Below are 25,788 nucleotides of genomic sequence, written 5' to 3'. Positions count from 1 at the left end.
GGCCTATAAACATCTAGCTCATTCCACATACTAGTAAGGCTACCAAGATGCTGAACAAAGGGCTTACCTTCCTGTTGAAGATCAGCAATATCTCGTTTGAGTTGAAAAACTCGAGCAGCATTATTCTGATTTCCATACATCTCTTTGACATTATTCCAAAGATCCATAGATGACTCAGAAAAACTGAAAATTTCTGCTATTCTGCTCTCCATGGAGTTAATTAGCGAGGACATGACGAGTTGATCCTTGCACAGCCAAGAATCAAGATTAGGAGAGTCAGCTTTAGGCTTCTGTATAACTCCATTTACATAACCAAGTTTGGACCTTCCTCCAAGAGCAAGTGTAACAGCTCTAGCCCAAAACAGATAGTTGAACTCATTCAACAAAACCGAACTAAGACGTTGATTTGGATTAGACTCCACATCAGAAGAATTGGCAAGAGGTTCATCATCTTTAGAACCTGACTTTCCAGCCATCTTAAACTGGTGAACTTAGGAACTTCCCAAGAAGAAGAAACCAGACTCAGGCCTAGAATGCCTGCTCTGATACCATGAAGAAAACAAGCAAGAGACTTGTGGAAAGTTTTCTTGTATTACTTCATATGTTGAACTGAGTACACGGATACAATAGATATACAAAGTCCACCACCTAAACTCTCAACTAAGAATAACAACTAAGGTAAGATATGAACAGTAGAAGGTAATGTACAAATCAGTGAACCATGCTAGGTAAGTACAAAACAGTAATCAAGTCGTGCTAGTCATGCTGGCATGCTGCAGCCATGCTGCTTCCATACTGCCACGCAACCATACTCAACCCCATACTGTCACTATTTCCAATACTTTCATATTTCAATCCTGCTATATGTGTGTGTGTGTGTGTCTATAGCACACTCTATTTACAGTAAATCATGAACTAGATAGCTTTGATATGTTCCATCGCTTTACCCCTTGCGCCACCAATCAATCCACCACCACAATTGTGATATGTGTCCCCATCCAGCTATAACTTTTTCTTGCTTTTGCCTTATTATTATGTTGCCACCGCCCCGTCTAAGTGTTTGTCATGGCTTAATAGATCTATATTACCAGAAATTACTCTCTATATCTTGCAATTCATGCATTCCATCTTGGGAATTCCTAATTTTCAAGCGTAAATTAAGCTAGGATCACAAGTTAGAAAACTCTCTAGGTGGTATATATATGAGTGTGTTGAAGTTGAAGCTGTCGCCGTGAATGACTTGTGAGGATCACATGCGGCCATCACCTCGGAAATTTGATTACGATTTCCACCTAGGCACCTAGCTCCCGGCAGAAGAAACAAGGAAAACAATCAGGACAAGAAAGTCAAAATGAGACCAGCAAAGTGAGGAAGATGAAACTGATCAGGACACTCTTTTACAAGCGGAGGCATTACTGATTTGTTAATTATCTAGCTCTCTAAAGTGGAAGCAATATAAAGTGAAGTCTCAATAGTGAAACGAACAAGCTGGAATGAAGAACTATGCGGAGAAGATGAAGAAATCAGTCATGCATGATTCTCCCATCATGCATGTAATGAGAGGGTCACACTGTGATTGATGTAAGCAATGCTTTCTATATGAATGGATGCCTTGCATTCTAGTTGCAAAGCAGAAGTGCACTCATTCTATTGTGTAAAATATGTATGGAGCAAGGAATTAGTAGTTTCTTTGGTTTATGCTTCTTATCAAATTACTCACACTCAAACACAATTAATGTACAGTTATTTTGGTCTTTAATTCTAGAGGAAGTTGCTGCTATGATAAATTGGAGAACAATTTGAAATTCAAGGTGTTAAAGCAACTGTAATGGCCACTATCATTTCACAATGATAGGTTCGCATTTTCGGTCAAAAATGAATCCTTAACAAGTTGAAGTTCATGTATAGGGTAGCAACAGTGACCAATAGTTTTAGTCGATCATTTCCTTGATTAAAAGCTTTTTGAACTTAATACTATTTTTCCTCTCTGTTTTCCTCCAACATCCACTGTAATTGCAATTAGTACTATATCATCAGTACTTTGCATAACCTCATGTTTGAACAGCAATTTCCAGCAAACAAAGAATCAAATAGGCAAGGCATCCAGTCCCAAAATGAATAACACTGCTTTCAAAACTCAAATTATGTATCATCAATCAATTATGGTAACACAACTGTTAAGCTTCTAATATGTCAAGGATTATTTTATAGCCTGTAAATGTTTCTGTACCATATAAACCACCTGCACACAAAGATTGTGAAGATAAATACCCTCTAATTCACACCACTCATATCCAGTCCATCACTGCTACTTTGTTTTAATTTCTTCATCAGAGAAGTTTCTTCATCGGAGAAGTAGGGATGAAGACTAACCAATCCAGTACACTGTGAACACCAACCACCCATTTGGACTGAGCAGCAGAGCTTGCATGTGCCATAGTTTTGACTGAAAATTTTCCCAACTTTGCTTTCAATTTCAAAAACCCCTCCTTTTTCATCTCGAGCCTTCTTCTATATATACCGTGAACTATCTAGATCTGATATGTACCCCATTGTGCCACCATTTCAACACCACCATTGTTTCCCCATCCGGTTATAACCTTCGTTTGCTTTTGCCTTATAATGTTGCCACCGCATCCATCCAAGTATCCGGCGTCTCCTCCCCCACCAGAAACTATTCTCCATCTTCAGCTTACAACATTTTCTTCTAGTCTTTGAAAACTCTGCTCCGTCTTGAGAAATCCAGATTTTCAAATGTAAATTAAGCTAGGGTCACAAGTTAGAAAAATCCGATGGAGTGTCACAGGTGAAGGCCACTTAGAGAAGGAGAAGTGAGAAGCAAGTTGGGAGTTTTGATCAAGTTGACCAGATAAGTTTTGATCAAGTTGACCAGATAATGTCTGCTCAGGCTCACCTCAATCCTATTCCGGCGGTCAATATAGCCTTGTTACTGTTTGTGGTTGGGCTGAGCATGTGTACTTCATTTTTAGCTGAGCCTTGTCCACAGAGCCATCAACACAATTTTGGGGATGGTTTTCCAGATCCAGCTAAATCCAGAGGTTCCCAGCCACACAACTAAATAAAAGGTTTATTATTTTAAGAATCTTATATTTACATTTCAGACCAGAAATCACAAATCTGCCGCCAAACAAGTTTATTAAACAAATCAAGCTTTGCTTCCTATTTCTTGTTCACTAACTGTACACAATTTGTTCTTCTAATATTGGGGATCTGAATGTTATTTGGTTATTTGGCCATAAGTTGGTCACTAGATGCAAGTGCCAACAGTCCCAACGTTAGAGAAGGAAAAAAAAACAAGCTGAAATGAAGAAATACGCACACAAAGATGAGGAGTTCGGTCATTGTTCATTACATTTGAATTTAGACTTCGAATCCTTAGCGTTCTTATCAAAACAGAACATTTCGTAGCTTGTTTGGCTTATATGCTTCTTACGACAACTATGTGGAGTTGCTGCAATGCAAGGTGCTCATAGAGAATATACGAGATAGATTAATTAACTGATTCAAAGCGTTTGGTTCCTTAAATAGTAGTTCAAAGGTATACAATTTGCAAATATGAAAATTGGAATTATATTTCAAACATTGTTCGGAACATAACAAATAAAATCAACCCCAACATAAAAAACAGGGGATCTCGAAACTCCTAAACTAGGAACTTGAAAAAGGCCTCCCAAGTTAATAATTATGGGAAGACCAAACCAAAATACTAAATATAATCAATTTTTAAGATTATATACTTCTTATGTATAGGGTTAAATCCCACCAAGAACCAACAGAAACTAGGCAGCTCTTGGGGCGGTAACAAAACGAACATCGCCAGCCTCCGACAGGGCTGCCATAAATGGCTGCAGGTTCACTTGTTCGGTGCCATTTCCAGACTCTGCAGCACCAATGCAATTCTTGTAGTCCAAAGACTCGTCATCATAAATGTCCCACCATTTCTTCACCAACATCTTGATGTCTTCTCGCTCCATATTCTCCCCTTCTCCATTGTACCTCCATGGCTTAGAACCCTAATCACAATAAAATCGACCATTACTTCATTGTTACAAAATCAATCAAATTGGTGATCATGATGTACTTGGTGGATAGTATACTCACATTAGCACAATAGTGGACAACTTTAACCTCCTCTAGCTTGATGTTTTCAGGGTGGCGCCAGAGCATAGCCAACACAAGGTTGTAGTTTGAAGGGATAGGCACGTACTTGTCTCTAAAGAACACATTCAAGAAATCCTGCAAAGTTCCAAAGTGGCAAATTTACTGTCAGATTAAAACCCAATTGAGCAACAAATAACCAAAAATTTACTGTAATGACATTTATTTACCTGCTCAGCAAACAAAGTCGGAGTAGAAGTCTTGAGGGTGCTCATGAGATCATGGTAAGTAGACAAGTTTGGCTCATAGACAAACATGCCAGCATTGAAGTATAGAGGAGGCTTGGGACCCAAGCTGTTGTCCCACTGTACCCTGTCTGGGCACTGCTGGCAGTACCCAATCTTGAACTGGGGACTGTCCCTCCAATTCGACTCACAAAAGCAATCCATCACAGCGTAAAAGTAGTTGTCCGGGTAGTCAAATAGGTGGTCAATGTTCTGAAAGACTTGGATATCTCCATCCAAGTAGATCATCTTGCTATACTCCACAAACTGCAACAGAAATAACGATCACATAAGAAAACAATAAAACCATAACAATCAAAGGAACGGACACGTGTCAATAATCCATTAAAGGATACAAAGGAAAACAAACTTTACCTCCCAAATCCGAAGCTTGGAGTAGTTGATGACGTAGTACGCCATGGCGTACTGGGTCTGATTCTCAGGAGGGTGAACAGGCTCAATCTCTCGGACTATGCAGCCCTGAGAGACTAGGATCTGACGGTGCTCTTCAGGCACATCAGGCAAGATGGCCACAACTAGTGGATACTTGCTCTTCACCTTCCTTAAACCCTTGGCCAGACCAACCACACCTTTAACATAGTCGCCGTTCCCGGCCAAGAACGTCACATAGGCCCGGCTCGGGGCAGTGGCGGCCTTGGTGGAGAGGATAGCGGTGGTAGCGGCGGTGGTGATATCATGAGGAGCCATGCTGAGTGTTTGTTTGGGATGGAAGAAAAGGATTGGTGTTAAGAATTTGAGAACTGTTGAGAACTAAGAAGAGTGAGTTGTGTTTGCTTTAGAAAGGCTTTGGATGCAATATTTTGGATCGAGTTGGGGTTGAGGGGTTTATATAGAATTGGGGTGAGTAATAAAATAAGGAAAATGGGGTCGGGTTGGTTTTGAATCTTTTGATTATGAAAAAGAAATGATAGTTTAGGGTAAATCATTAACTAATACATGTGGGTCTTGGAGGAAAGTAATAGGTGGATGGGTCTGAGGAGTCCGATGAGTCTCATTTTCCCACTAATCAATGGTTATTAGCAGTATATCTAATCTTCAACTCAAACTAAATCTCTGATGCGTTATCTGTTAATTAATTCTAATTCTGTCATTAAGTCAAATTGATTTCCATTTTAACTGGACAATTATAGAAGGGATTGTTGGTTTGGATATTTCAATAAACTGGATCATCCTCCCAGTCCATAACGCTTTTTGATAGGACTATAATATCCTTGTGATCTTCTCATAATATCGACTTCAACTCACCCTTGATCTTCTATGTGAAGTAGTAAAACCACCAGAAATGAAAAGATTATTACAAGAAATTGTACGTTAGTTTTGGTATTATTGTTGAAATTTTAAAGATTAGTGAATAACTTATTTATAAATTTTAAAAAAAATTAATTATGTCGCTTAAATAGTGATCTAGATCATAAAGAAATATTTAAGTTTCATATGCTCGTTATTTTTACAAGTATACTCTACTAATATATTTGATTTTTATAATTAAAATCAATTTAGATAAACAGTAGCTGAATTAGGAGGCTAACTGACTTACGAGCTAATTCATTTTTTTTTAAGACACAAACCGTTCGAATTATTAAGATCAAAGGTAGAATTTAGACCAAAAAAGAAACTAACATCAAAAGTAGAAGTAATAGGATTACTTGCACAAGAGGATGATGAACACGCCATCTCCGAAACTAAAAGGGCGAAACGGTAATTGCCCATTAAATATGTTATTCTACAGCCCCACTAACTACCGCCGACAAGAGGTGGCTCGATCCTCCTACCTGAACCGAAAAAGACTATAATAGCCTCTGATCCCCATACACGGAAAGTCTCAGCTCAACGCCACGTACACAAATCCGGACACGTGGCTCGATCCCAGTCCGCTAGATACCAAAGTGCGGCCACCGATGGAATCAAACTAACCCGGTTCACTTTTGGTCTATATTCTAATCAAGTGGGACCCATGCTCCCCCTTAGGTGTCAATCCATTGACTGGTGTGCGACCACGTGGCCGCATCTGGGTGACTGAACTGGGTCGTCGACACTACTGCTTCCCAGAAGAACACCCCATGCATGCAGTGATGCAGGGAACGGCGCTTTCTTTTTCGGTTTAGTTAGTTGGTTGGCCCGAAATAAGACGCGTTTATTTAGCGCGGCGGACGGCGTCGTATTAACTTGTATAGGATAAGGTAACACCGACCGACCAGAGGTATACTCTGTTTAATATTCTTGGAGAATCTTCTAATCCTTAAAAATTTGGTTGTATGATTCAACCGTCAAGATTCTTGGGATTTCTTTTTATTATTTCCATCATTTTGAGCCATTGATTGTGTTGATTCCTTTACGTAATTCCCTTAAAAGTTTTATTCATTTCCCTTACGAATTTTCCATCTATGGAGGATTTTTCCTTTCAGTAATTTTGGCCATCAAGAATGATCATCTCTACGTACTGTTCTACATGCGTTTGTGGGCGTTATGGGTCGCACGTAATGATGTGGTCTGGAAGGGGACTTCTTTTTGTCCATTTAATACCACAATTTGGGCTACTAAGCTATTGCAAGACTATCATGATGCCCACCCTGTCAAGACAACGAAGAACGTGAGGCAGAGAACAGAGTGGAAGCTGCCCCCGAGGGGGAGACTCAAGTCTCAAGCTAAACACGTACTGATGGTGCTTTCTTTAGTGAGACTGGTAAAGGCATAATTAGGGCAATCATCAGAGATGAGAATAGTGTGTGCGTAGCTGCAATTGCTCGTCCCTTTTCCCATGTTCGATCTGCTCTTCAGATGGAGGTTGAAGCTATGAGAGCGAGACTCTACTTCTCATTCACCAAGTTATGGATAACGTGGATATTGAAACGGACTGTGCCATGGTGATTGATGCACTTGATAGAGACACAGAAGATCGACTTATCTAAGGTAGGATGTTTTGTAGAGGATTGTAACGCTTATTTGCGTTCAATTCCTTCCTCATCACTCTACTCTATTTATCGTGAAGAAAATGGTGTGGCATATAGATTGGCTTATCTTGCTAGTGTTGATTACTTAGATGATTATTGGTTAGATGAGACACCTGTGACTATCCAACATATTAATGCTTGTACTGATACTCGAGATTTAGGTAATATGTCCCCCTCGCTGTATAATTATCCATCTATTATTAATAATAATTCCGGGTGTGGGGCTGAAACCTAACTGGGTTCCAGAAAAAAAAAATGATCATCTCTACTTATGGAAAAAGAAGATGAACCAAGAGTTTGGGGGATTAATGTATGTGATTCTTGTGGAGGCAATCTACGATGTTTAGGGAAAGAATTGGAATTGTAATATAAGCCATTGATTAAAATTAATTGGAAGAAATTTTGGGGGTCATTAGGGTTTACGTGTTAACGTACCTCCTACTTTGCTTTGAATTTCAAAAGGGAAAAAAATATAAACAGTACCCAACTTAAGACCCACTCCGAATTTCTATACCTAAGTTTTCGAAACTATCACAATGGTACCCAAAATTGCCAGCCCGACCCAATATTCGTACCCGCCGTCCATGACAGCGTTAACCCTCATGCTACGCTCCAAAATTAGATGGGTATTTCGGTAATCTTCTCACCCAGCCCTTGTTTGTCTCCTCCATCGAAGCACAGTCCCTTTTCTTTCTCCCTCTTTGTTTTTCTGCCTCTCTCTCTGTCTCTCTCCCTCCTCAAGCCTTAGCTTTTGAGCTCCAAAAAATCTTTCTTTACAAGCTTCTTCCTTCCATCTCTTTCACACTCTGTCTTCACCACAACGCTAAATCTCACTTCAATCTCCGCCATCACCGCCCGATGCAGCCTCTTTGGTAATGCTATTAGCGCCAACAACCACCGATCGATTCGGCCACCGAGATCGCTCATCGAGTCCTCTATACTCTCTCTCTCTCTCTCTCTCTCTCTCTCTCTCTCTCTCTCTCTCTCTCTCTCTCTCTCTCTCTCTCTCTCTCTCTCTCTCTCTCTCTCTCTCTCTCTCTCTCTCTCTCTCTCTCTCTCGTTGAACACATAGAATCTTTTCCTCCTGATTCTCCATTTGAAACATACACACAAGATTTCTTTGGGTTGTAATTGAAAAAATGGATTTGAGTTGCTTTCTGTGATTTGAGCCTATATTAATCTTTGCCTAACCTTCCCTAAAGATGCTTGCCGATTAGCCTTGGTCTCTTATGCGTTTGGATCTGCACATGGCCAAATGGTTATTGCAACTGGGGGTGGATGTTTGTTTATTGTAGCTTTAGTTGGTTCACTGAGGAATGCAGATCACGTGTTTGTGAAAATGCCTAAGAGGGATTGGAAAAATTTATACAGATGAGAATTGGGGAAGAAGAGACAGCTGGGTTACTAAAATAGGGGAGTAAGTGATGAACTCAATCCGAAGTTGTTTGGGAGCGTTTTTTAGCCTCAGACCAGACCACCGAGACCAAAGCGATGATGACTAGTTAACAAATGATCAGTTGCTCACCATTTGGATAAGAATGGCTTCATATATGTTGCTGAGCTACGTCATGCGATGACAAACATTGGGGAGAAGCTCACTGATGAGGAATTGGATGAGATGATTCATGAGGCTGATGTTGATGGTGACTTGGTGATGGAGAAATAAATTATGAGGAGTTTGTGTGATGATGGCAAGGTGATAACTCACAGCAGATCAAAAAGAAAAGAAAAAAATAAAAATGGTGGACTTTGGAGGTTGTTCACAGATGACATGGTGGGAACTGGGAATGGTGGAGGTAAAGACAGAGGGTCGGTTTTACCCCTAAGAAAATGCCACGTGGCATGATAGTTAACGCCGTCATGGACGGCGGGTACGAAAGTTGGGTCGGGTAGGGTATTTGAGGTTCCATTGTGATAGTTTCGGAAACTTAGGTATAGAAATTCGGAGTGGGCTTTAGGTTGGGTACTGTTTGTATTTTTTTCCCATTTCAAAAACCCCTCTTTTTCATCTCAAGCCTTCTTCTATACATACCATGAACTTTCTAGATCTGATATGTTCCCCATTGTGCCACCAATTCAACACCACATTTGTTTCCGCATCCGGTTATAACTTTTGCTTGCTTTTGCCTTATAATGCTGCCACCGCATCCATTCAAGTATCTGGCATCTCCTCCCCCATCAGAAACTATTCTCCATCCTCAGCTTGCAACATTTTCTTCTTGTATTTGCAAACTCTGCTCCGTCTTGAGAAATCCTGATTTTCAAATATAAATTAAGCTAGGGTCACAAGTTAGAAAAATCTGGTGGACTGTCACAGGCGAAAGCCATTTAGAGAAGTGAGAAGCAAGTTGGGAGTTTGATCAAATTGACCAGAATATGGCTGCTCAGGCTCACCTCAATCCTACTCGGGCGGTCAATGAAGCCTTGTCACTGTTTGTGGTTGGGCTGAGCATTTGTACTTCATTTTTAGCTGAGCCTTGTCCACAGAGCCATCAACACAATTTTGGGGAAGGTTTTTGGATCGCTAAACTCAGAGGTTTATTCAAAACGAAAATTGCTTAATCTTAGGGTTCTTGACCCAAAGCACTAAAATTGGACAAAATTATCTCACTTACCCCAATAACAATTTTTATTCTCACTTACCCACAAAATTATCTCACTTACCCCAATAACAATTTTTATTCTCACTTACCCTGTTTAAAGTAAAATGACAGTTTTACCCTTAACTTAATTAATTAATTACATGTATAGGGTAAAATGACAGTTTTACCCTTAACTTAACTTAATTACCCCTCTCTCTCTCTCTGCTCTCTCCACGATCTGCACTCTTTCTCTCCCTCTCTCTCTCTCTCTCTCTCTCACCAGATCCTTCCTTGGATTCATTTACGAGTCTTCCTGCTCCGATCGAGCCACTCTGAAGCGGAAGTACTCGTCCATGGCAGAAGACGGCGTCGGTGGTGGCGGCGTTTCGATCGAGAAGCATCATCATCACCACCTCAGGCCTGAGATCGGCGAGTTTTGTTTGTTGTCTGTTTGAAGGAGTTTGACCGGAGGCTCAGCTTCCCCAGCATCCTGAGATTCGCGAGCGAGTCACTAAGTCGGCCGCCGAGTTGGAGGCGAGGCAAGCGGAGCTCGGAGACCCGAGTAGTATTGTCCCAAAAGACGCGGTGCCAGTCGCAGGGAGCGGAGGGCGTGGAGAAATCCCTGCAGTTCCATGCGCCAATCGGATCCTGGAGGTTGAGCCTGAAGGTGGTGAGGGCGTCGATCTTGGCTAGGCTTTCGAGGTTGCGCTGGGAAAGAAGTGTGCGCCGCAAAGCAGCAGAAAGAAAAGAAGAAGCGCATCCATAATGGGTTTTGATTGTTATAGTTCTCGGGTGGTTGGGGTTTTTGCAGAGAAGCCATTTCCGATGCATTTCCGTAGGTTTATTTACGAGTCTTTCTTGTCTGTTTGTTTGTTGTCATCATGGTTGGCGTTATGATAACTTGGAGAACAATTTGAAATTCAAGGTGTTAAAGCAACTGTAATGGCCACAATCATTTCACAATGATAGGTTCGCATTTTCGGTCAAAAATGAATCCTTAACAAGTTGAAGTTCATGATATAGGATTATAGGGTAGCAACACTATTTTTGAAAGCTTTTTTAACTTAATACTATTTTTCCTCTCTGTTTTCCTCCAACATCCACTGTAATTGCAATTAGTACTATATCATCAGTACTTTGCATAACCTCATGTTTGAACAGCCATTTCCAGCAAACAAAGAATCAAATAGGCAAGGCATCCAGTCACAAAATGAATAACTCTGCTTTCAAAACTCAAATTATGTATCATCAATCAATTATGGTGACACAACTGTTGAGCTTCTAATATGTCAAGGATTATTTTATAGCCTGTAAATGTTTATGTACCATATAACCACCTGCACACAAAGATTGTGAAGATAAATACCCTCTAATTCACACCACTCATTTCTTGGTCCATCAGTGCAACTTTGTTTTAATTTCTTCATCAGAGAAGTTTCTTCATCGGAGAAGTAGGGACGAAGACTAACCAATCCAGTACACTGTGAACACCAACCACCCATTTGGACTGAGCAGCAGAGCTTGCATGTGCCATAGTTTTGACTGAAAATTTTCCCAACTTTGCTTTCAATTTCAAAACCCCTCCTTTTTCATCTCGAGCCTTCTTCTATATATACCGTGAACTATCTAGATCTGATATGTTCCCCATTGTGCCACCAATTCAACACCACCATTGTTTCCCCATCCGGTTATAACCTTCGCTTGCTTTTGCCTTATAATGTTGCCACCGCATCCATCCAAGTATCCGGCATCTCCTCCCCCACCAGAAACTATTCTCCATCTTCAGCTTGCAACATTTTCTTCTCGTCTTTGCAAACTCTGCTCCGTCTTGAGAAATCCTGATTTTCAAATGTAAATTAAGCTAGGGTCACAAGTTAGAAAAATCCGATGGAGTGTCACAGGTGAAGGCCATTTAGAGAAGGAGAAGTTAGAAGCAAGTTGGGAGTTTGATCAAGTTGACCAGATAATGTCTGCCCTGGCTCACCTCAATCCTATTCCGGCGGTCAATATAGCCTTGTTACTGTTTGTGGTTGGGCTGAGCATGTGTACTTCATTTTTAGCTCAGCCTTGTCCACAGAGCCATCAACACAATTTTGGGATGGTTTTCCAGATCCAGCTAAATCCAGAGGTTCCCAGCCACACAACTAAATAAAAGGTTTATTATTTTAAGAATCTTATATTTACATTTCAAACCAGAAATCACAAATCTGCCGCCAAACAAGTTTATTAAACAAATCAAGCCTTGCTTCCTATTTCTTGTTCACTAACTGTACACAATTTGTTCTTCTATCGGCGTTGTAATATTGGGGATCTGAATGTTATTTGGTTATTTGGCCATAAGTTGGTCACTAGATGCAACTGCCAACAGTCCCAACGTTTTAGAGAAGGAAAAACAAAAAAGCTGAAATGAGGAAATACGCACACAAAGATGAGGAGTTCGGTCATTGTTCATTACATTTGAATTTAGACTTCGAATCCTTAGCGTTCTTATCAAAACAGAACATTTCGTAGCTTGTTTGGCTTATATGCTTCTTAGTTCTTACGACAACTATGTGGAGTTGCTGCAATGCAAGGTGCTCATAGAATTATACGAGATAGATTAATTAACTGATTCAAAGCGTTTGGTTCCTTATATAGTAGTTCAAAGGTATACAATTTGCAAATATGAAAATTGGAATTATATTTCAAACATTGTTCGGAACATAACAAATAAAATCAACCCCAACATAAAAAACAGGGGATCTCGAAACTCCTAAACTAGAACTTGAAAAAGGCCTCCCGAGTTAATAATTATGGGAAGACCAAACCAAAAATACTAAATATAATCAATTTTTAAGATTAGCCCTATATACTTCTTATGTATAGGGTTAAATCCCACCAAGAACCAACAGACACTAGGCAGCTCTTGGGGCGGTAACAAAACGAACATCGCCAGCCTCCGACAGGGCTGCCATAAATGGCTGCAGGTTCACTTGTTCGGTGCCATTTCCAGACTCTGCAGCACCAATGCAATTCTTGTAGTCCAAAGACTCGTCATCATAAATGTCCCACCATTTCTTCACCAACATCTTGATGTCTTCTCGCTCCATATTCTCCCCTTCTCCATTGTACCTCCATGGCTTAGAACCCTAATCACAATAAAATCGACCATTACTTCATTGTTACAAAATCAATCAAATTGGTGATCATGATGTACTTGGTGGATAGTATACTCACATTAGCACAATAGTGGACAACTTTAACCTCCTCTAGCTTGATGTTTTCAGGGTGGCGCCAGAGCATAGCCAACACAAGGTTGTAGTTTGAAGGGATAGGCACGTACTTGTCTCTAAAGAACACATTCAAGAAATCCTGCAAAGTTCCAAAGTGGCAAATTTACTGTCAGATTAAAACCCAATTGAGCAACAAATAACCAAAAATTTACTGTAATGACATTTATTTACCTGCTCAGCAAACAAAGTCGGAGTAGAAGTCTTGAGGGTGCTCAAGAGATCATGGTAAGTAGACAAGTTTGGCTCATAGACAAACATGCCAGCATTGAAGTATAGAGGAGGCTTGGGACCCAAGCTGTTGTCCCACTGTACCCTGTCTGGGCACTGCTGGCAGTACCCAATCTTGAACTGGGGACTGTCCCTCCAATTCGACTCACAAAAGCAATCCATCACAGCGTAAAAGTAGTTGTCCGGGTAGTCAAATAGGTGGTCAATGTTCTGAAAGACTTGGATATCTCCATCCAAGTAGATCATCTTGCTATACTCCACAAACTGCAACAGAAATAACGATCACATAAGAAAACAATAAAACCATAACAATCAAAGGAACGGACACGTGTCAATAACCCATTAAAGGATACAAAGGAAAAAAAATCTACCTCCCAAATTCGAAGCTTGGAGTAGTTGATGACGTAGTACGCCATGGCGTACTGGGTCTGGTTCTCAGGAGGGTGAACAGGCTCAATCTCTCGGACTATGCAGCCCTGAGAGACTAGGATCTGACGATGCTCTTCAGGCACATCGGGCAAGATGGCCACAACTAGTGGGTACTTACTCTTCACCTTCCTTAAACCCTTGGCCAGACCAACCACACCTTTGACGTAGTCACCGTTCCCGGCCAAGAACGTCACATAGGCCCGGCTCGGGGCAGTGGCGGCCTTGGTGGAGAGGATGGTGGTGGTAGCGGCGGTGGTGATATCATGAGGAGCCATGATGAGTATTTGTTTGGATTGGTGTTAAGAATAGAGAGATCAGGAAGTGTTTACAAGAGTGAGCTGTGTTTGCTTTGAAAAGGCTTGTATGCAATGTTTTGGATGATGAAGTTGGAGTTGGGGTTGAGGGGTTTATATAGAATTGGGGTGAGTAATAAAATAAGGAAAATAGGGTCGGGTGGTTTTGATTATGGAAAAGAAATGGTAGTTTAGGGTAAATCATTAACTAATACGTGTGGGTCTTGGAGGAAAGTAATACGTTGATGGGTCTGAGGAGACTCATTTTCGCATTGATCAATGGTGATTAGCAGCATATCTCTGGATCTTGAAAATCTTCAACTCATACTAAATCTCTGATGTGTTATCTCTTAATTAATTCTAATTCTGCCATTTAAGTCAAATTGATTTCGATTTTAATTGGACAATTATAGAAAGGATTGTTGGTTTGGATATTTCTATAAACTGGATTATCCTCCAAGCCCACCATGCTTTTTGATAGGACTATAATATCCTTGTGATCTTCTCATAATATCGACTTCAACTCACCCTTGATCTTCTGACTTTCTGAGGGTTAACATGTAAAGTAGTAAATCCTTCATTTCCATATTAATATCATAAGTTAAAACCACCATAAATGAAAAGATTACTACAAGAAATCGTACGTTAATTTTGGTATTTTTGTTGAAATTTTAAAGATTAGTGAATCACTTATTTATAAATTTTAAAGAAAATTAATTATGTAGCTTAAATAGTGATCTAGATTATAAAGAAATATTTAGGTTTCATATGCTCTTTATTTTTACAAGTATTCTACTAATATATTTGATTTTTATAATTAAAATCAATTACGATAAACAGTAGCTGAAAACCTCCTAATTTACGAGCTCATTCATTTTTTTTTTTTTTTTAAAACTCACAAACTGTTCGAGTTATTAAGATCAAAGGTAGAATTTAGACCAAAAAAGAAACAAACATCAAAAGTAAAATTAATGGGATTACTTGCACAAGAGGATGATGAACACGCATGCAGTGGCTGAATCTAAGAATCTCCGAAACTAAAAGGGTGAAGTGGTAATTACACAAAAAATATGTTAATCTACAGCCTCCCACTAACTACCACCGACAAGAGGTGGCTCGATCTTCCCGCCTGAAGCGAAAAAGACTTTGCTAGCCTCTGATCCCCATACACGGAAAGTCTCATCTCAACGCCACGTACACAACTCCAGACAAGTGGCTCGATCCCAGTCCGCTAGATACCAAAGTGCGGCCACCGATGGCTTAAGCTACACGGAATCAAACTAACCCGGTTCACTTTTGGTCTATATTCTAATCAAGTGGGACAAGTGGGACCCATGCTCCCCCTAGGTGTCAATCCAGTGACTGGTGTGCGACCACGTGGCCGCATCTGGGTGACTGAACTGGGTCGTCGACACTTGGCACAACAGAGAGCTTCCCAGAAGAACACCCCATGCATGCAGGGAACGGCGCTTTCTTTTTCGGTTTAGTTAGTTGGTTGGCCCGAAATAAGACGCGTTTAATTACGGCGGTGGACGGCGTCGTATTAACTTCACTATAGGATAAGGTAACACGGACCGACCAGAGATCTTAGTATTAGTCTATTAGATAATGTGTTTCTTTGACTCTGGACATATTCCGTTTAATATTCTTGGAGAATCTTCTAATCCTTAAAAATTTGGTAGTATGATTCAACCGTCAAGATTCTTGGGATTCCTTTTTATTATTTCCATCATTTTGAGCCATTGATTGTGTTGATTCTTTTACGTAATTCCCTTTAAAGTTTTATTCATTTCCCTTACGAATTTTCCATCTATGGAGGATTTTTCCTTTCAGTAATAATTTTGGCTATCAAGAATGATCATCTCTAATTATGGAAAAAGAAGATGAACCAAGCTAGAGTTTGGGGAATTAATGTATGTGATTCTTGTGGAGGCAATCTACGATGTTTAGGGAAAGAATTGGAATTGTGATATAAGCCATCAATTATAATCTAAAATTAATTGGAAGAAATTTTGGGGGTCATTAGGGTTTACGTGTTAACGTACCTCGCCTCTTCGATCATATTTCCTGAAAAGGCCTGTCTGTTAGGGCTTAATCCATACTAATACTTCAGTTTTCCATTTTGGATATATGAAACCTGCTTACATAACCTTGATTAAGGTAAGATTGGATTCTAATTCCATTGTATATTCTAAAAGAGAAAGTTTGAGTGTACCCGGGACCAATTTTTTGTATGGATGCTCAACATTAGGGTTTTTCCTTTGAATGAATATGGAATTTTAACGCATAATGATGGTCCAATTTTAGTGCTCATTAGGGTTTACGTGATTGATTCACTTCTACCATTTCACAGATATGATATATATTAATGCAATGGGTGGAAAATCTCACATCTTCCCCTATCAAAAAAAAACTTGAGTCTTACTTAAAAAAAAAAAAAACTTTATGAGTCTTAATTAATTTCAGGTTTTACTAGTATTGGACCTTGGAGGGATATGTTCCTATTTGTTTGGTTTCAATGATTTCTTGTTGGAAGCCCTGTATAGCAAGTGCAAGTTTGTTGTTCTCCTATGAATCAAATTAACATCAAATTTGTTTTGGGAGAAACAATTGATATCTGTTGAGGAACCAGCTGCTTGTATATAAGTAGAAAATTAAAGCTGTAATTCACATCACATATACATTAATTAACACCCATAAAACCGTCCCAATAAAAACAAGGGAACTCCTAAACTACTATACCCTCTACAAGGTCCCCATGGCAAGTAAAATGGATATGGGAAGACCAAGACCAAAAGAAAACAAACCAATACGTACGTACTCTTATTTAGAACACTCTCCTATATATAGTTCTTCTATGTAGGAAATTAATTCTCGAGCATTTAGAATTCGCAGGCACTAAGCAGCGGATGGGGCGCTAATATAATCAAGATCACCAGTCTCCGTTAACAGCACCGTCTGGAAGGGCTGCAGGTTCACTTGCCGAGTTCCATTTCTAGCCCGAGGAGCCACAGTGTTGTTGTAATCCAATGACTCATCGTTATAGATATCCCACCACCTCTTCACCAGCATCTTAATATCTTCCCTCTCCATGTTTTCCCCTTCTCCATTGTACCTCCATGGCTTGGAGCCCTAAACAAATAACAAATATTTAACAGTTTAGTAACTAGGATCTTCGATGAAAATTGTTGATCCTTAAGTAAATGATACCAATTAATATTAATACTCACATTAGCACAATAGTGGACAACCTTGACCTTGTCCAATTGGATGTTTTCAGGGTGGCGCCAAAGCATGGCCAAAACAAGGTTGTAATCTGAAGGGATAGGCTTGTACTTATCCCTGAAGAAATTGTTCAAGAAATCCTGCAAATCAAACCAGCAGAATTTCACGTCATTTTATGACCCAATTAGAAAAACAAATTAGCCTTAAAAAAAAAAGTCATATATTAATTTTACCTGCTCAGCAAATAAAGTAGGAGTGCTAGTCTTGAGGGTACTGAGGAGTTCCTGGTAAGTAGACAAGCAAGGCTGATAGACAAACATGCCTGCATTAAAATACAGAGGTGGCTTGGGACCCAAGCTACTGTCCCACTGTACCCTGTCTGGGCACTGCTGGCAGTACCCAATCTTGAACTGGGGACTGTCCCTCCAGTTGGGCTCACAGAAGCAATCCTTGACAGCATAGAAGTAGTTGTCTGGATAGTCGAACAGGTGGTCAATGTTCTCAAACACTTGGATATCTCCATCCAAGTAGATCATCTTACTATACTCCACAAACTGTAACAAAAAAATGAGGATTAAGATTAACATAAGAAAACTTGCAAAACCCTAATGATCAAAATGAATGGACACGTGCGAGGGACCTAATAAGGTACACGTACCTCCCAAATACGAAGCTTGGAGTAGTTGATGACGTAGTAGGCCATGGCATATTGGGTCTGGTTCTCAGGAGGGTGAACAGGCTCGATCACTCGGACTATGCAGCCCTGAGAAACTAGGATCTGACGGTGTTCTTCAGGCACGTCGGGCAAGATAGCCACAACTAGTGGGTACTTGCTCTTGACCTTCCTTAAACCCTTGGCCAGCCCAACCACACCTTTCACATAGTCACCGTTTCCAGCCAAGAACGTCACATAGGCGCGGCTACGGGCAGTTGAAGACTTGACGGTGGAGACGGTGGTGGCAGCAGTGGTGATACGAGGAGCCATGATGGAAAAGTGAAGTTTTGTGAGAAAGGAAAATGAGGCTTTTGGAGATGAAAATAACTGTTTAGAAAGAGTCTTGTGTGTGCTTAAGGCTTTTGAGTTTTGAAGGTTGATGGAGTAGGGTGGAGGGGTGGGGGAGTATATATAGGATTTTGAGCAACAGTAATTTCCATTTTTGTTTATAAAATTTATTTTGGGATTGGGAAATGGAGTCGGTCGCTTCATTACTGTTTGATATTGTAGATGTATACATGTCGCTTTGGAGAGAGTTTAGAAGTTGATGGGGGTAATGGATAGCAAATTAACAAAATGATTCATCGCCGGATTTGGTGGTGGATCCGGTAAATTTTGACATTATTTACGGTCAATAAAATGTTCTTTTTGTATAGGAAAATGGAGGGTCACATGGTCGTAAAACGTTTGTTAGCTACTTAGCTCCACCACCACCGACTAAACCATGAAAGCAAACATGACTGACCTCTAATCTCAACACACGAAATGTCACTTCCTCTTTGCCACGTACACATGCAAATACGTGGCAGGCTTATAGTTGCCTATGTATCACATGCGGGGCCTCTATCGATCGCCTTGCTAACACATCCGCACCGACAAGATTATAGCCAGATTGGTCGTACCACATACCACATTACATTAAACGCAATAATCAAATGCAATGTATTCGATCTTTGTAGGAAAAAGACCCTCAAAATGCACGTTTTCGGTAAATCAGAATTTTGTTTCTATTGCAAATCTATTTTAGGTAAATACTGAATGCGGGCCTCAATTAATCGCTATGTTAACACGTCTGCACCGACAAGATTACAAGTGAGAACGGTCATGTAACGTATCATGTTATGTCAAACATGACAATAAAATGCAATGGCGTTCGACCCTTGTAGAAAAAGCACCCTGAAAATTTGTGGCTTTTGCAAATCAAAGTTCTATTTCTATTTCATATCTATTTTAAGTAAATAACGAATATGGGGCCTCAATTGATCGCCTTGTTAATGCGTCCGCACCGACAAGATTATAGTGAGAATGGTCGTTCCGCGTATCACTTTATGTTAAATATAACAATGAAAAGCAATGACTTCCGACCCTTGTAGCAAAAGCACCCTCAATATGCACGGTCTCGATAAATTAGAGTTATGTTTCTACTTCAAATCCATTACAGGTAAATAATAAATGTAAGGCCTTTATTAAGCATCTTGTTGACACGTATGCACTGACAGGATTACAATGAGAACGATCGTGCCACGTACTACGTTACGTTAAACACGACAATCAAATGCAGTAATGTTTGACCTAGCAAAAAAAACCCTCAAAATGCACGTTTTCAATAAATTAGAGTTATGTTTCTACTTCAAATTGATCCGTTAAAGGTTAAGATTACATATGGGGCATTCATTGAGCGCCTTGTTAACACGTCTGCATCGATAGGATTATAGCGAGAATGGTCATACCACATATCACGTTATGTTAAATGCGACGGTCAAATACAATGACGTTTGATCTATATATATAGCAAAAGAGCCCTCGAATTCCACGTTCTCAATAAATTAGAGTTATAGTTCCACTTCAAATTCATTTCAGATAAATATCAAATATGAGACCTCCATTAAGCGCCTCGTTAACACGTATACACCGACAAGATTACAACGACCACTGTTGTGCTACGTATCATTTACGTTAAACACAACAATAAAATGCAGCGACCTTCGAGCTCTGTAAAAAAGAAGTACTCCTCGGAATATACGTTCTCACTAAATCAGAGTTATGTTTCTATGTCATTCGTATGTATACTCGTCTCGTCTGAGGCACGCTTCGGTTTACTTTTGCATATTCTTATTGCAGTGGGTCCATTGACTCCAGTACGTGTCGTGATCCTGCATGGGGAGGGAACAAGTGGCAGCATCCAGTGTTTACCACTGCTTTCTGCCACCCGGCATAGATGGAGTTTCCTAGAAGTAATGCTCTAGATATCACTCTCCGTGTGTAAACCTTCATTTTCCGGTTTTGTTAGTTGGTCCAAAATGACGCGTTTAACTTTAATTCGGCGGGGACGTCATGGTATTAAATTTAGGATAGCGGGTCTTAAACTCTTAATGTCTTATAGGATAAGCTTACCGACCAAATCTTAGTTACTATTATCCAATACTATGTTTTTTTGACCAAAGTAGTAAATATTTTAAGATAATCTTACAAATGGGTGACCTACTTTAGGGTTAAAAAAAGTGACTAATGACTTTTTGCACATTGGGAATAGTCCCTCACATATTCTTGGAGAATCTTCTATTCCTTAAATTCTGGACAAATCATCTATGATTCACTAGTCAAGATTATTGGGATAATAAAATAAAATATTCCCTAATTTTGAGCCATTGATTTGTAGCTACTTTCCTTGTGTTTAAATCTTGGGATTTCTTTCCATTTTCTTAATTGTGAGACAGGTAAGTCCTAATCTTGAGGTGATGAAGCTAAAGTAGTATTTTTTGGTGTCGGCGAAATCAAAATCAAAATGGAGGTTTTATTCAAACCTCTCAATTTGTCATTTGGAACTTTCAACTAAAAACTTCCTATATTACCCTTACACGTTCATCACTATCTTCATCTTCACACCATTGAAATCTTTCTTTTTTGGATGAAAGCACCATTGAAATCTTTGATTACAGGTGTAGAGCAACTTCCTTATTTGTCTTTTACATACACAAAGAGAACAAAATGACACTAATGATGAAGAACTCATTTAACCAACCTATTATAATCCCTGCAATAGCTATCGTGACATTAAATATCTCCCAATTTCAATCCCATTGTAGGTCATCATTCATCAACGACAACCTACACAGGTGCAAATCCCTTGAAAAGCCTTGCCAAATAATTAAGCCCAGGAAACATTTGGACAAAAAACTTATCTTGATGCATCTTGAGGCTTTGCAAATTGAAGATAGGATCAAGAATTGACCTGGAAATGATGTCTTTCAAAGTTCTAAATTCTTTTGGGATGAACCCACATCAAGCAAGCAAGCAACAAATAGAGGGAGGGAGGGAGAAAGGAAAAGACATTTTTTTTGGTGTTTTATTTATTTTTTTATTTTTTCTGTTTTGATAGAAGGGTAAAAGACAAATTAAATTTTAACAAAAATTATGTGAGGTTCAAATAGCAAATTAAGAGGGTATGAATAAAACCACTCAAATCAAAATAGAGGTATCTTTTTGTTCACAATTTATTCAAACTTGATACCTCATCAACTATTGTGGAGTGATGAGGGTAACTGGTTCTCGGACTTTTTGTTCACAGTTTATGTTAGTCAAGTTTGACATTGCTTCTTCCTCGGTCAGCAGTCATTTCATAGACCTTTAACTTTGCCTCAGAAATGGCAGTTAAATCTGGGGAATTGGTGATCTTGTTGGTTCAACTTGACAGATTGTATATATTCATGTCCCAAAATCCAATCCATTGTATCAAAGAGACCGTTAGTCATAGAGTTTACTTTTCAAAACAATGTATTGGACTTCTAGAGCCAATTTGCAGATGGTACCTGGACTAAGCATTAAATATTCCACGATAAGGTTTGGACTGTGGAACTAAATGCCCCAAGCTCTGAAGTAACATGGCTTGCTATTGACCCATTGATCAGTAAGCTAAGAGAACTTTAACATGGAACAAATTTATTTTTCTTGTATTATAGACTCGAGATGCAACAACATTACAAAAAGAAGGAACTTGATTTCCTCTTGATTGGATGGAAATTGATATACAAGGGAAATTACAAATCAAGGGAGGAAAGAGATCAGAGGACTAGCTTTGGAGAACAAGACTCTTGCCAAGAATGATGTCATCTGTTGAAAAATCAGCTGCTTTCCTGAATGTCCCTCTGCCAAAGTCTAGGTTGTAGGAGTCTGCAAGACCTTCGACCAGGCCATATTCGGGTTTCCACCCAAGCACGCTCTTCGCTTTGTCAATCGATGCAAAGAAATGCTGCATCATGTCAACAACAGAACGTTAGCTTCATGAAGTTAAGAAAACTACATTTTCTTCAACTCATCCATATTCTTCAATTCTTATCCATATTTGGTTTGCAAGCTACACTGTGTGTATCCAGAAAGTAAACGTCTACACATCAATACTCACCTGGTCACGAAATGGAAATGCCTTCTTCTTCCCAAAGTCAAACTCCTTAGGGTTATAGTGAACAATCTCAGGCTCAGGAAATCCAGCAGCCTAACAAAATCAATGAGAAATGAGAAACTTAAAATTTTAGAAGATAGAGATTTGTCTTTCAGTCAAAGACCAACAATATTACCTTTGCACATGCTTTTGCTAATCCATCAAAGGTGACATATTTTTCTCCAGAGATGTTGAACACTTCCTTGCTGGCCTTTTCATTACCAAGAACCTTAATAAATGCGGTTGCTAAATCCTGCAAAACAAATGACCAAATGAAGCTCCAAGAATGCTATTCCTCAGCCCTCAAATACACATTAAGATGAAATAGCTAGAACTGAATGTGGAAAGTATGGAAAAACATAAAGAAGATAGGAAAATTTTGACATCAGTTTACCTTAACATGACCGAGTTGTGTTATTTGTATTCCCGAGTTTGGAACTGGAATTGGGCGGCCAGCTTTCAACCGGTGGAAGAACCACTCTTCAACAGGATTGTAGTTCAACGGTCCATAGATGTAGACCGGCCTTATAGAAGTCCAATTTACACCCCTTGATTCAAGCAAGCTTTCTGTCTCAAGCTTTCCCTTGTGCCTGCTCTTTGGATCAACTGCATCGATCTATCACCAGAAATAGGAAAACATGAATAATATAGAGCAGATCCACAATAAATGAGCTGGAAGAGTATCATCAAACTACTTGAGCTGGAAGTTCACATTCCCATACTAAGAAATGACCTCCCTATAACTGATATGTAAGCTATTTATAACATCAGGCATACCTCAAAGTGAGGCAATTGATCAGATTTGAGATAAACACCAGCTGAAGAGCAGTATATGTACCTGAGAATCAATAGAATTCTTAAATCATCCAACAATTTGCTAATATAAATTAGAGGAAATAACAGTTTGGAGTCAAAACATCAGTTCCACCATTTTAGTATTTGAGCAAGTCTAAGAGCTATCTATCTAAATCAAAGCAGCAACAATTTATAATTCCAAAAATCACTTTTCCAGTTCATGGTTGATTTCTTAGTTCCATTGTGACTCACAATTACATCTCTCTATCTATGGAGTTACCATTGATCTTCTCTAAAATCCTAACTGTGTCAGCTGGGTAACCCTATCTTATAACATGTTTGTCAATAACCAAGCTTATTCATAATTCCTTACATGTTTCTGAGAGCATAAAAATGACAGTCACAAAAAATGGTGTCTGATTTTACAACAGAAAGATATTAAAATTTCAATCTACTGACCAGATCTCTTATGATATCAACAAAATTCAATTATTATTGTTAAATAAGAAGTCAATGATTAAAAAAAAAAAAAACGCATGCTTGTCAGTTTAGATTTAACTTGTACTTCAGCTAGTCCTGATCTAAAAGTCTAAAACCATATCTTGAACAACAGATCATCCATAAACAAAGCAGAGAATTTTAAAATTGCTTCATTAACCGACCATCAATAAAAAAACTGACTTGATATAGTCATCAGTAGGGTTTCTAGGAGCTTACTGTTCTAACTTCGGAAGTCCATCCAATATGGGCACAATCTCCTCTGCCTCTCGTCCTGAAAATTTCCAGAGACGTTCAGATTATGAAGCAGAAGAATAAGGAGCAGTAAGGCAAAACAGTGAAAACTGTAGTATAACCATTCAAATAGACACCAAATGTAAGAATGCTACATACCGTTTATGTCATAAACAACATCAAAGCCTTCAGCTGAAAGACTGGACTTCACAAAATCAAAGTCCTTTCTGTCTCCTTTCAAATGCAAAATCTAAAACAACAACATGAATAATACATGAGTATTAAACAACCAAAAATTGTAAAACTATATGAAATGATTCTGAGTTAATCAGCCTCCAAAGCCTCAAGCAAACTATCATACCTTGGAAGCAAAGTCTGTGTAGTCGCTATCCGATTCACCTGGCAACTGCTGAGTGATGGGTGCTTTTCCTCTGGTAAACAAAGTCACCTGCCAAAGTAAACTTCATGTTACCAATGTTTCAAAAATGATAAAAGCCGATGACACCTCAACTCCCCTCACGCCAGCTTAAGTCAAACTAATGTACCATTATTACAGAAACAGTTTTACACCCAAACTCTAATCTGTTAAACCGTTACAGCTATTGCAACTGAAACATTACAATCTTATACAAAGCTCACATTACAGCAGTCTCATCATGTAGGAATGAGTTTCACAAAAGCTTGAAACTCAGATAAGCTAAGTTCAAGTTAGAGCAACCTCACACCTAAACTATAAGTTGTCGCAACCGAACCATCCCCATCCTAAGCCTCACATTGCATTAATCTTATTATAAAACAATGAAATACAGAATTCTCAAAAGCCACTCTAAGCTTTCTATCACTCCCAAACACACTATTCCAATTTTTTTCGGTTTATGTTGGAAGACATAAATGGAAAATGGGATAAAGGAAAAGTTGGAAACTTGGAAATGAAGAGAATGGGGATGATACCTGATGACCCTCTTTGACAAGGAGCCTTGACAAGAAGATACCAATGAATCTAGTCCCACCCATTATGAGAATCTTCTTGGCACTCGAAGCCGAAACTTGCAATGCACCTTTTGGCTGTGAAACCCTTCTCTTATACTGCAAAAATCCACACATGGGTACTAAGCATTTCATCTAAAGCATTGAACTTGGAATCAAATTGAGGTAATAAAACGAGAGAAGAGAGAAGAGAGAAGAGAGAAGATAAGGACCTGGACTTGAGAGTGGAGTAGCCTGGTGCCATTGAAGTCGGAGAGAGAAGAAGGAGGGAGGAGAGAGAAAGAAGGGTGTCTCTGTACAGACACCAATTTCGCCATGATCAACCACCCTTCTTCTTGTTTCTGGGTTTAGCTTGATTGGTATTATTGGGACTGAAAGTATTCATCTTTTTGATATTTGATGCTTGGCTCTTTCTCTCCGTCGAACGTTCAGTCCGGATAAGGCGACTGTGACCCACTCACTCCTTAGCCTCTCATCTTCTTCAGCCACTCCTTCAAAACGGTGCGTTTTGCTCAGCCGTCGTCGTCATCATCTAAAGCTCTCGGCTTTTGGCGCCCTAAAGCGGCCAATTTGGGAATTAAGGTCCCAAACGACGCCGTTGGTGGATTTTGAATGTGGGCTGGGTTTGGGCTTTTGGGTCGGGTAAAATTTTGGGCTTTTTCAACGGTGACGGTTAGAAAACCCGGTGTGAGTAGCCAGCAAAGCTATGAAGGGAAA

At 39.5% G+C, this 25,788-nt stretch overlaps 4 protein-coding genes across 5 annotated transcripts in view; all 4 read right to left on the bottom strand.

Annotated features, from left to right (window-relative positions):
* Positions 1 to 3,575: 3,575 nt before the first annotated feature.
* Positions 3,576 to 5,221, bottom strand: LOC133721068 (galactinol synthase 2-like). Its single transcript, XM_062147585.1, has 4 exons — positions 4,779 to 5,221; positions 4,350 to 4,670; positions 4,123 to 4,257; positions 3,576 to 4,034 (listed from the first exon to the last, which is right to left on the bottom strand). The coding sequence occupies exons 1-4, from the start codon at positions 5,109 to 5,111 to the stop codon at positions 3,801 to 3,803; spliced, it is 1,023 nt and encodes a 340-aa protein (XP_062003569.1). The 5' UTR covers positions 5,112 to 5,221; the 3' UTR covers positions 3,576 to 3,800.
* Positions 5,222 to 12,620: 7,399 nt separating this feature from the next.
* Positions 12,621 to 14,278, bottom strand: LOC133722665 (galactinol synthase 2-like). Its single transcript, XM_062149536.1, has 4 exons — positions 13,829 to 14,278; positions 13,401 to 13,721; positions 13,174 to 13,308; positions 12,621 to 13,085 (listed from the first exon to the last, which is right to left on the bottom strand). The coding sequence occupies exons 1-4, from the start codon at positions 14,159 to 14,161 to the stop codon at positions 12,852 to 12,854; spliced, it is 1,023 nt and encodes a 340-aa protein (XP_062005520.1). The 5' UTR covers positions 14,162 to 14,278; the 3' UTR covers positions 12,621 to 12,851.
* Positions 14,279 to 16,799: 2,521 nt separating this feature from the next.
* Positions 16,800 to 18,516, bottom strand: LOC133720615 (galactinol synthase 2-like). Its single transcript, XM_062147023.1, has 4 exons — positions 18,063 to 18,516; positions 17,638 to 17,958; positions 17,410 to 17,544; positions 16,800 to 17,311 (listed from the first exon to the last, which is right to left on the bottom strand). Exons 1-4 carry the CDS (start codon positions 18,387 to 18,389, stop codon positions 17,078 to 17,080), a joined length of 1,017 nt encoding a protein of 338 aa, XP_062003007.1. The 5' UTR covers positions 18,390 to 18,516; the 3' UTR covers positions 16,800 to 17,077.
* A 3,532-nt stretch (positions 18,517 to 22,048) lies between these two features.
* LOC133720616 (chloroplast stem-loop binding protein of 41 kDa b, chloroplastic) overlaps positions 22,049 to 25,788 on the bottom strand; it is a 7,116-nt gene continuing 3,376 nt past the window's right edge. The window contains exons 1-10 of one of the 2 annotated variants that reach the window (XM_062147024.1): positions 25,284 to 25,465; positions 25,036 to 25,170; positions 24,446 to 24,532; positions 24,244 to 24,334; positions 24,070 to 24,124; positions 23,335 to 23,395; positions 22,952 to 23,173; positions 22,694 to 22,810; positions 22,522 to 22,611; positions 22,049 to 22,368 (exon numbers count right to left, since the gene is read on the bottom strand). In XM_062147024.1, the coding sequence (XP_062003008.1) occupies positions 22,189 to 22,368; positions 22,522 to 22,611; positions 22,694 to 22,810; positions 22,952 to 23,173; positions 23,335 to 23,395; positions 24,070 to 24,124; positions 24,244 to 24,334; positions 24,446 to 24,532; positions 25,036 to 25,170; positions 25,284 to 25,388 (1,143 nt within the window). In that variant the 5' untranslated portion in view covers positions 25,389 to 25,465 and the 3' untranslated portion in view covers positions 22,049 to 22,188. Of the gene's footprint in view, positions 22,369 to 22,521; positions 22,612 to 22,693; positions 22,811 to 22,951; positions 23,174 to 23,334; positions 23,396 to 24,069; positions 24,125 to 24,243; positions 24,335 to 24,445; positions 24,533 to 25,035; positions 25,171 to 25,283; positions 25,466 to 25,788 lie in introns of those variants that run through there. The other variant, XM_062147028.1, reaches the window with a different exon arrangement.

This window comes from Rosa rugosa, chromosome 7 (assembly GCF_958449725.1).
Source record: "Rosa rugosa chromosome 7, drRosRugo1.1, whole genome shotgun sequence".
Taxonomy (NCBI): Eukaryota; Viridiplantae; Streptophyta; class Magnoliopsida; order Rosales; family Rosaceae; genus Rosa; species Rosa rugosa.
The sequence above is the reverse complement of the archived record's forward strand: the minus strand, read 5'-3'. Positions and strand labels throughout refer to the sequence as shown.

What these genes read in the sequence shown, in the direction of transcription:
- LOC133720615 (XM_062147023.1), bottom strand. Translation starts at nt 18,389, where the DNA reads ATGGCTCCTCGTATCACCACTGCTGCCACCACCGTCTCCACCGTCAAG. An exon ending in CCAAGCTTCGTATTTGGGAG is followed by an intron (nt 17,959 to 18,062) that starts GTACGTGTACCT and finishes TTTTTGTTACAG; the next exon opens with TTTGTGGAGTATAGTAAGAT. An exon ending in CTACTTTATTTGCTGAGCAG is followed by an intron (nt 17,545 to 17,637) that starts GTAAAATTAATA and finishes TTTGATTTGCAG; the next exon opens with GATTTCTTGAACAATTTCTT.
- LOC133722665 (XM_062149536.1), bottom strand. Translation starts at nt 14,161, where the DNA reads ATGGCTCCTCATGATATCACCACCGCCGCTACCACCACCATCCTCTCC. An exon ending in CCAAGCTTCGAATTTGGGAG is followed by an intron (nt 13,722 to 13,828) that starts GTAGATTTTTTT and finishes TTTCTGTTGCAG; the next exon opens with TTTGTGGAGTATAGCAAGAT. An exon ending in TTGTCCACTATTGTGCTAAT is followed by an intron (nt 13,086 to 13,173) that starts GTGAGTATACTA and finishes TATTGTGATTAG; the next exon opens with GGTTCTAAGCCATGGAGGTA.
- LOC133721068 (XM_062147585.1), bottom strand. Translation starts at nt 5,111, where the DNA reads ATGGCTCCTCATGATATCACCACCGCCGCTACCACCGCTATCCTCTCC. An exon ending in CCAAGCTTCGGATTTGGGAG is followed by an intron (nt 4,671 to 4,778) that starts GTAAAGTTTGTT and finishes TTTCTGTTGCAG; the next exon opens with TTTGTGGAGTATAGCAAGAT. An exon ending in CGACTTTGTTTGCTGAGCAG is followed by an intron (nt 4,258 to 4,349) that starts GTAAATAAATGT and finishes GGAACTTTGCAG; the next exon opens with GATTTCTTGAATGTGTTCTT.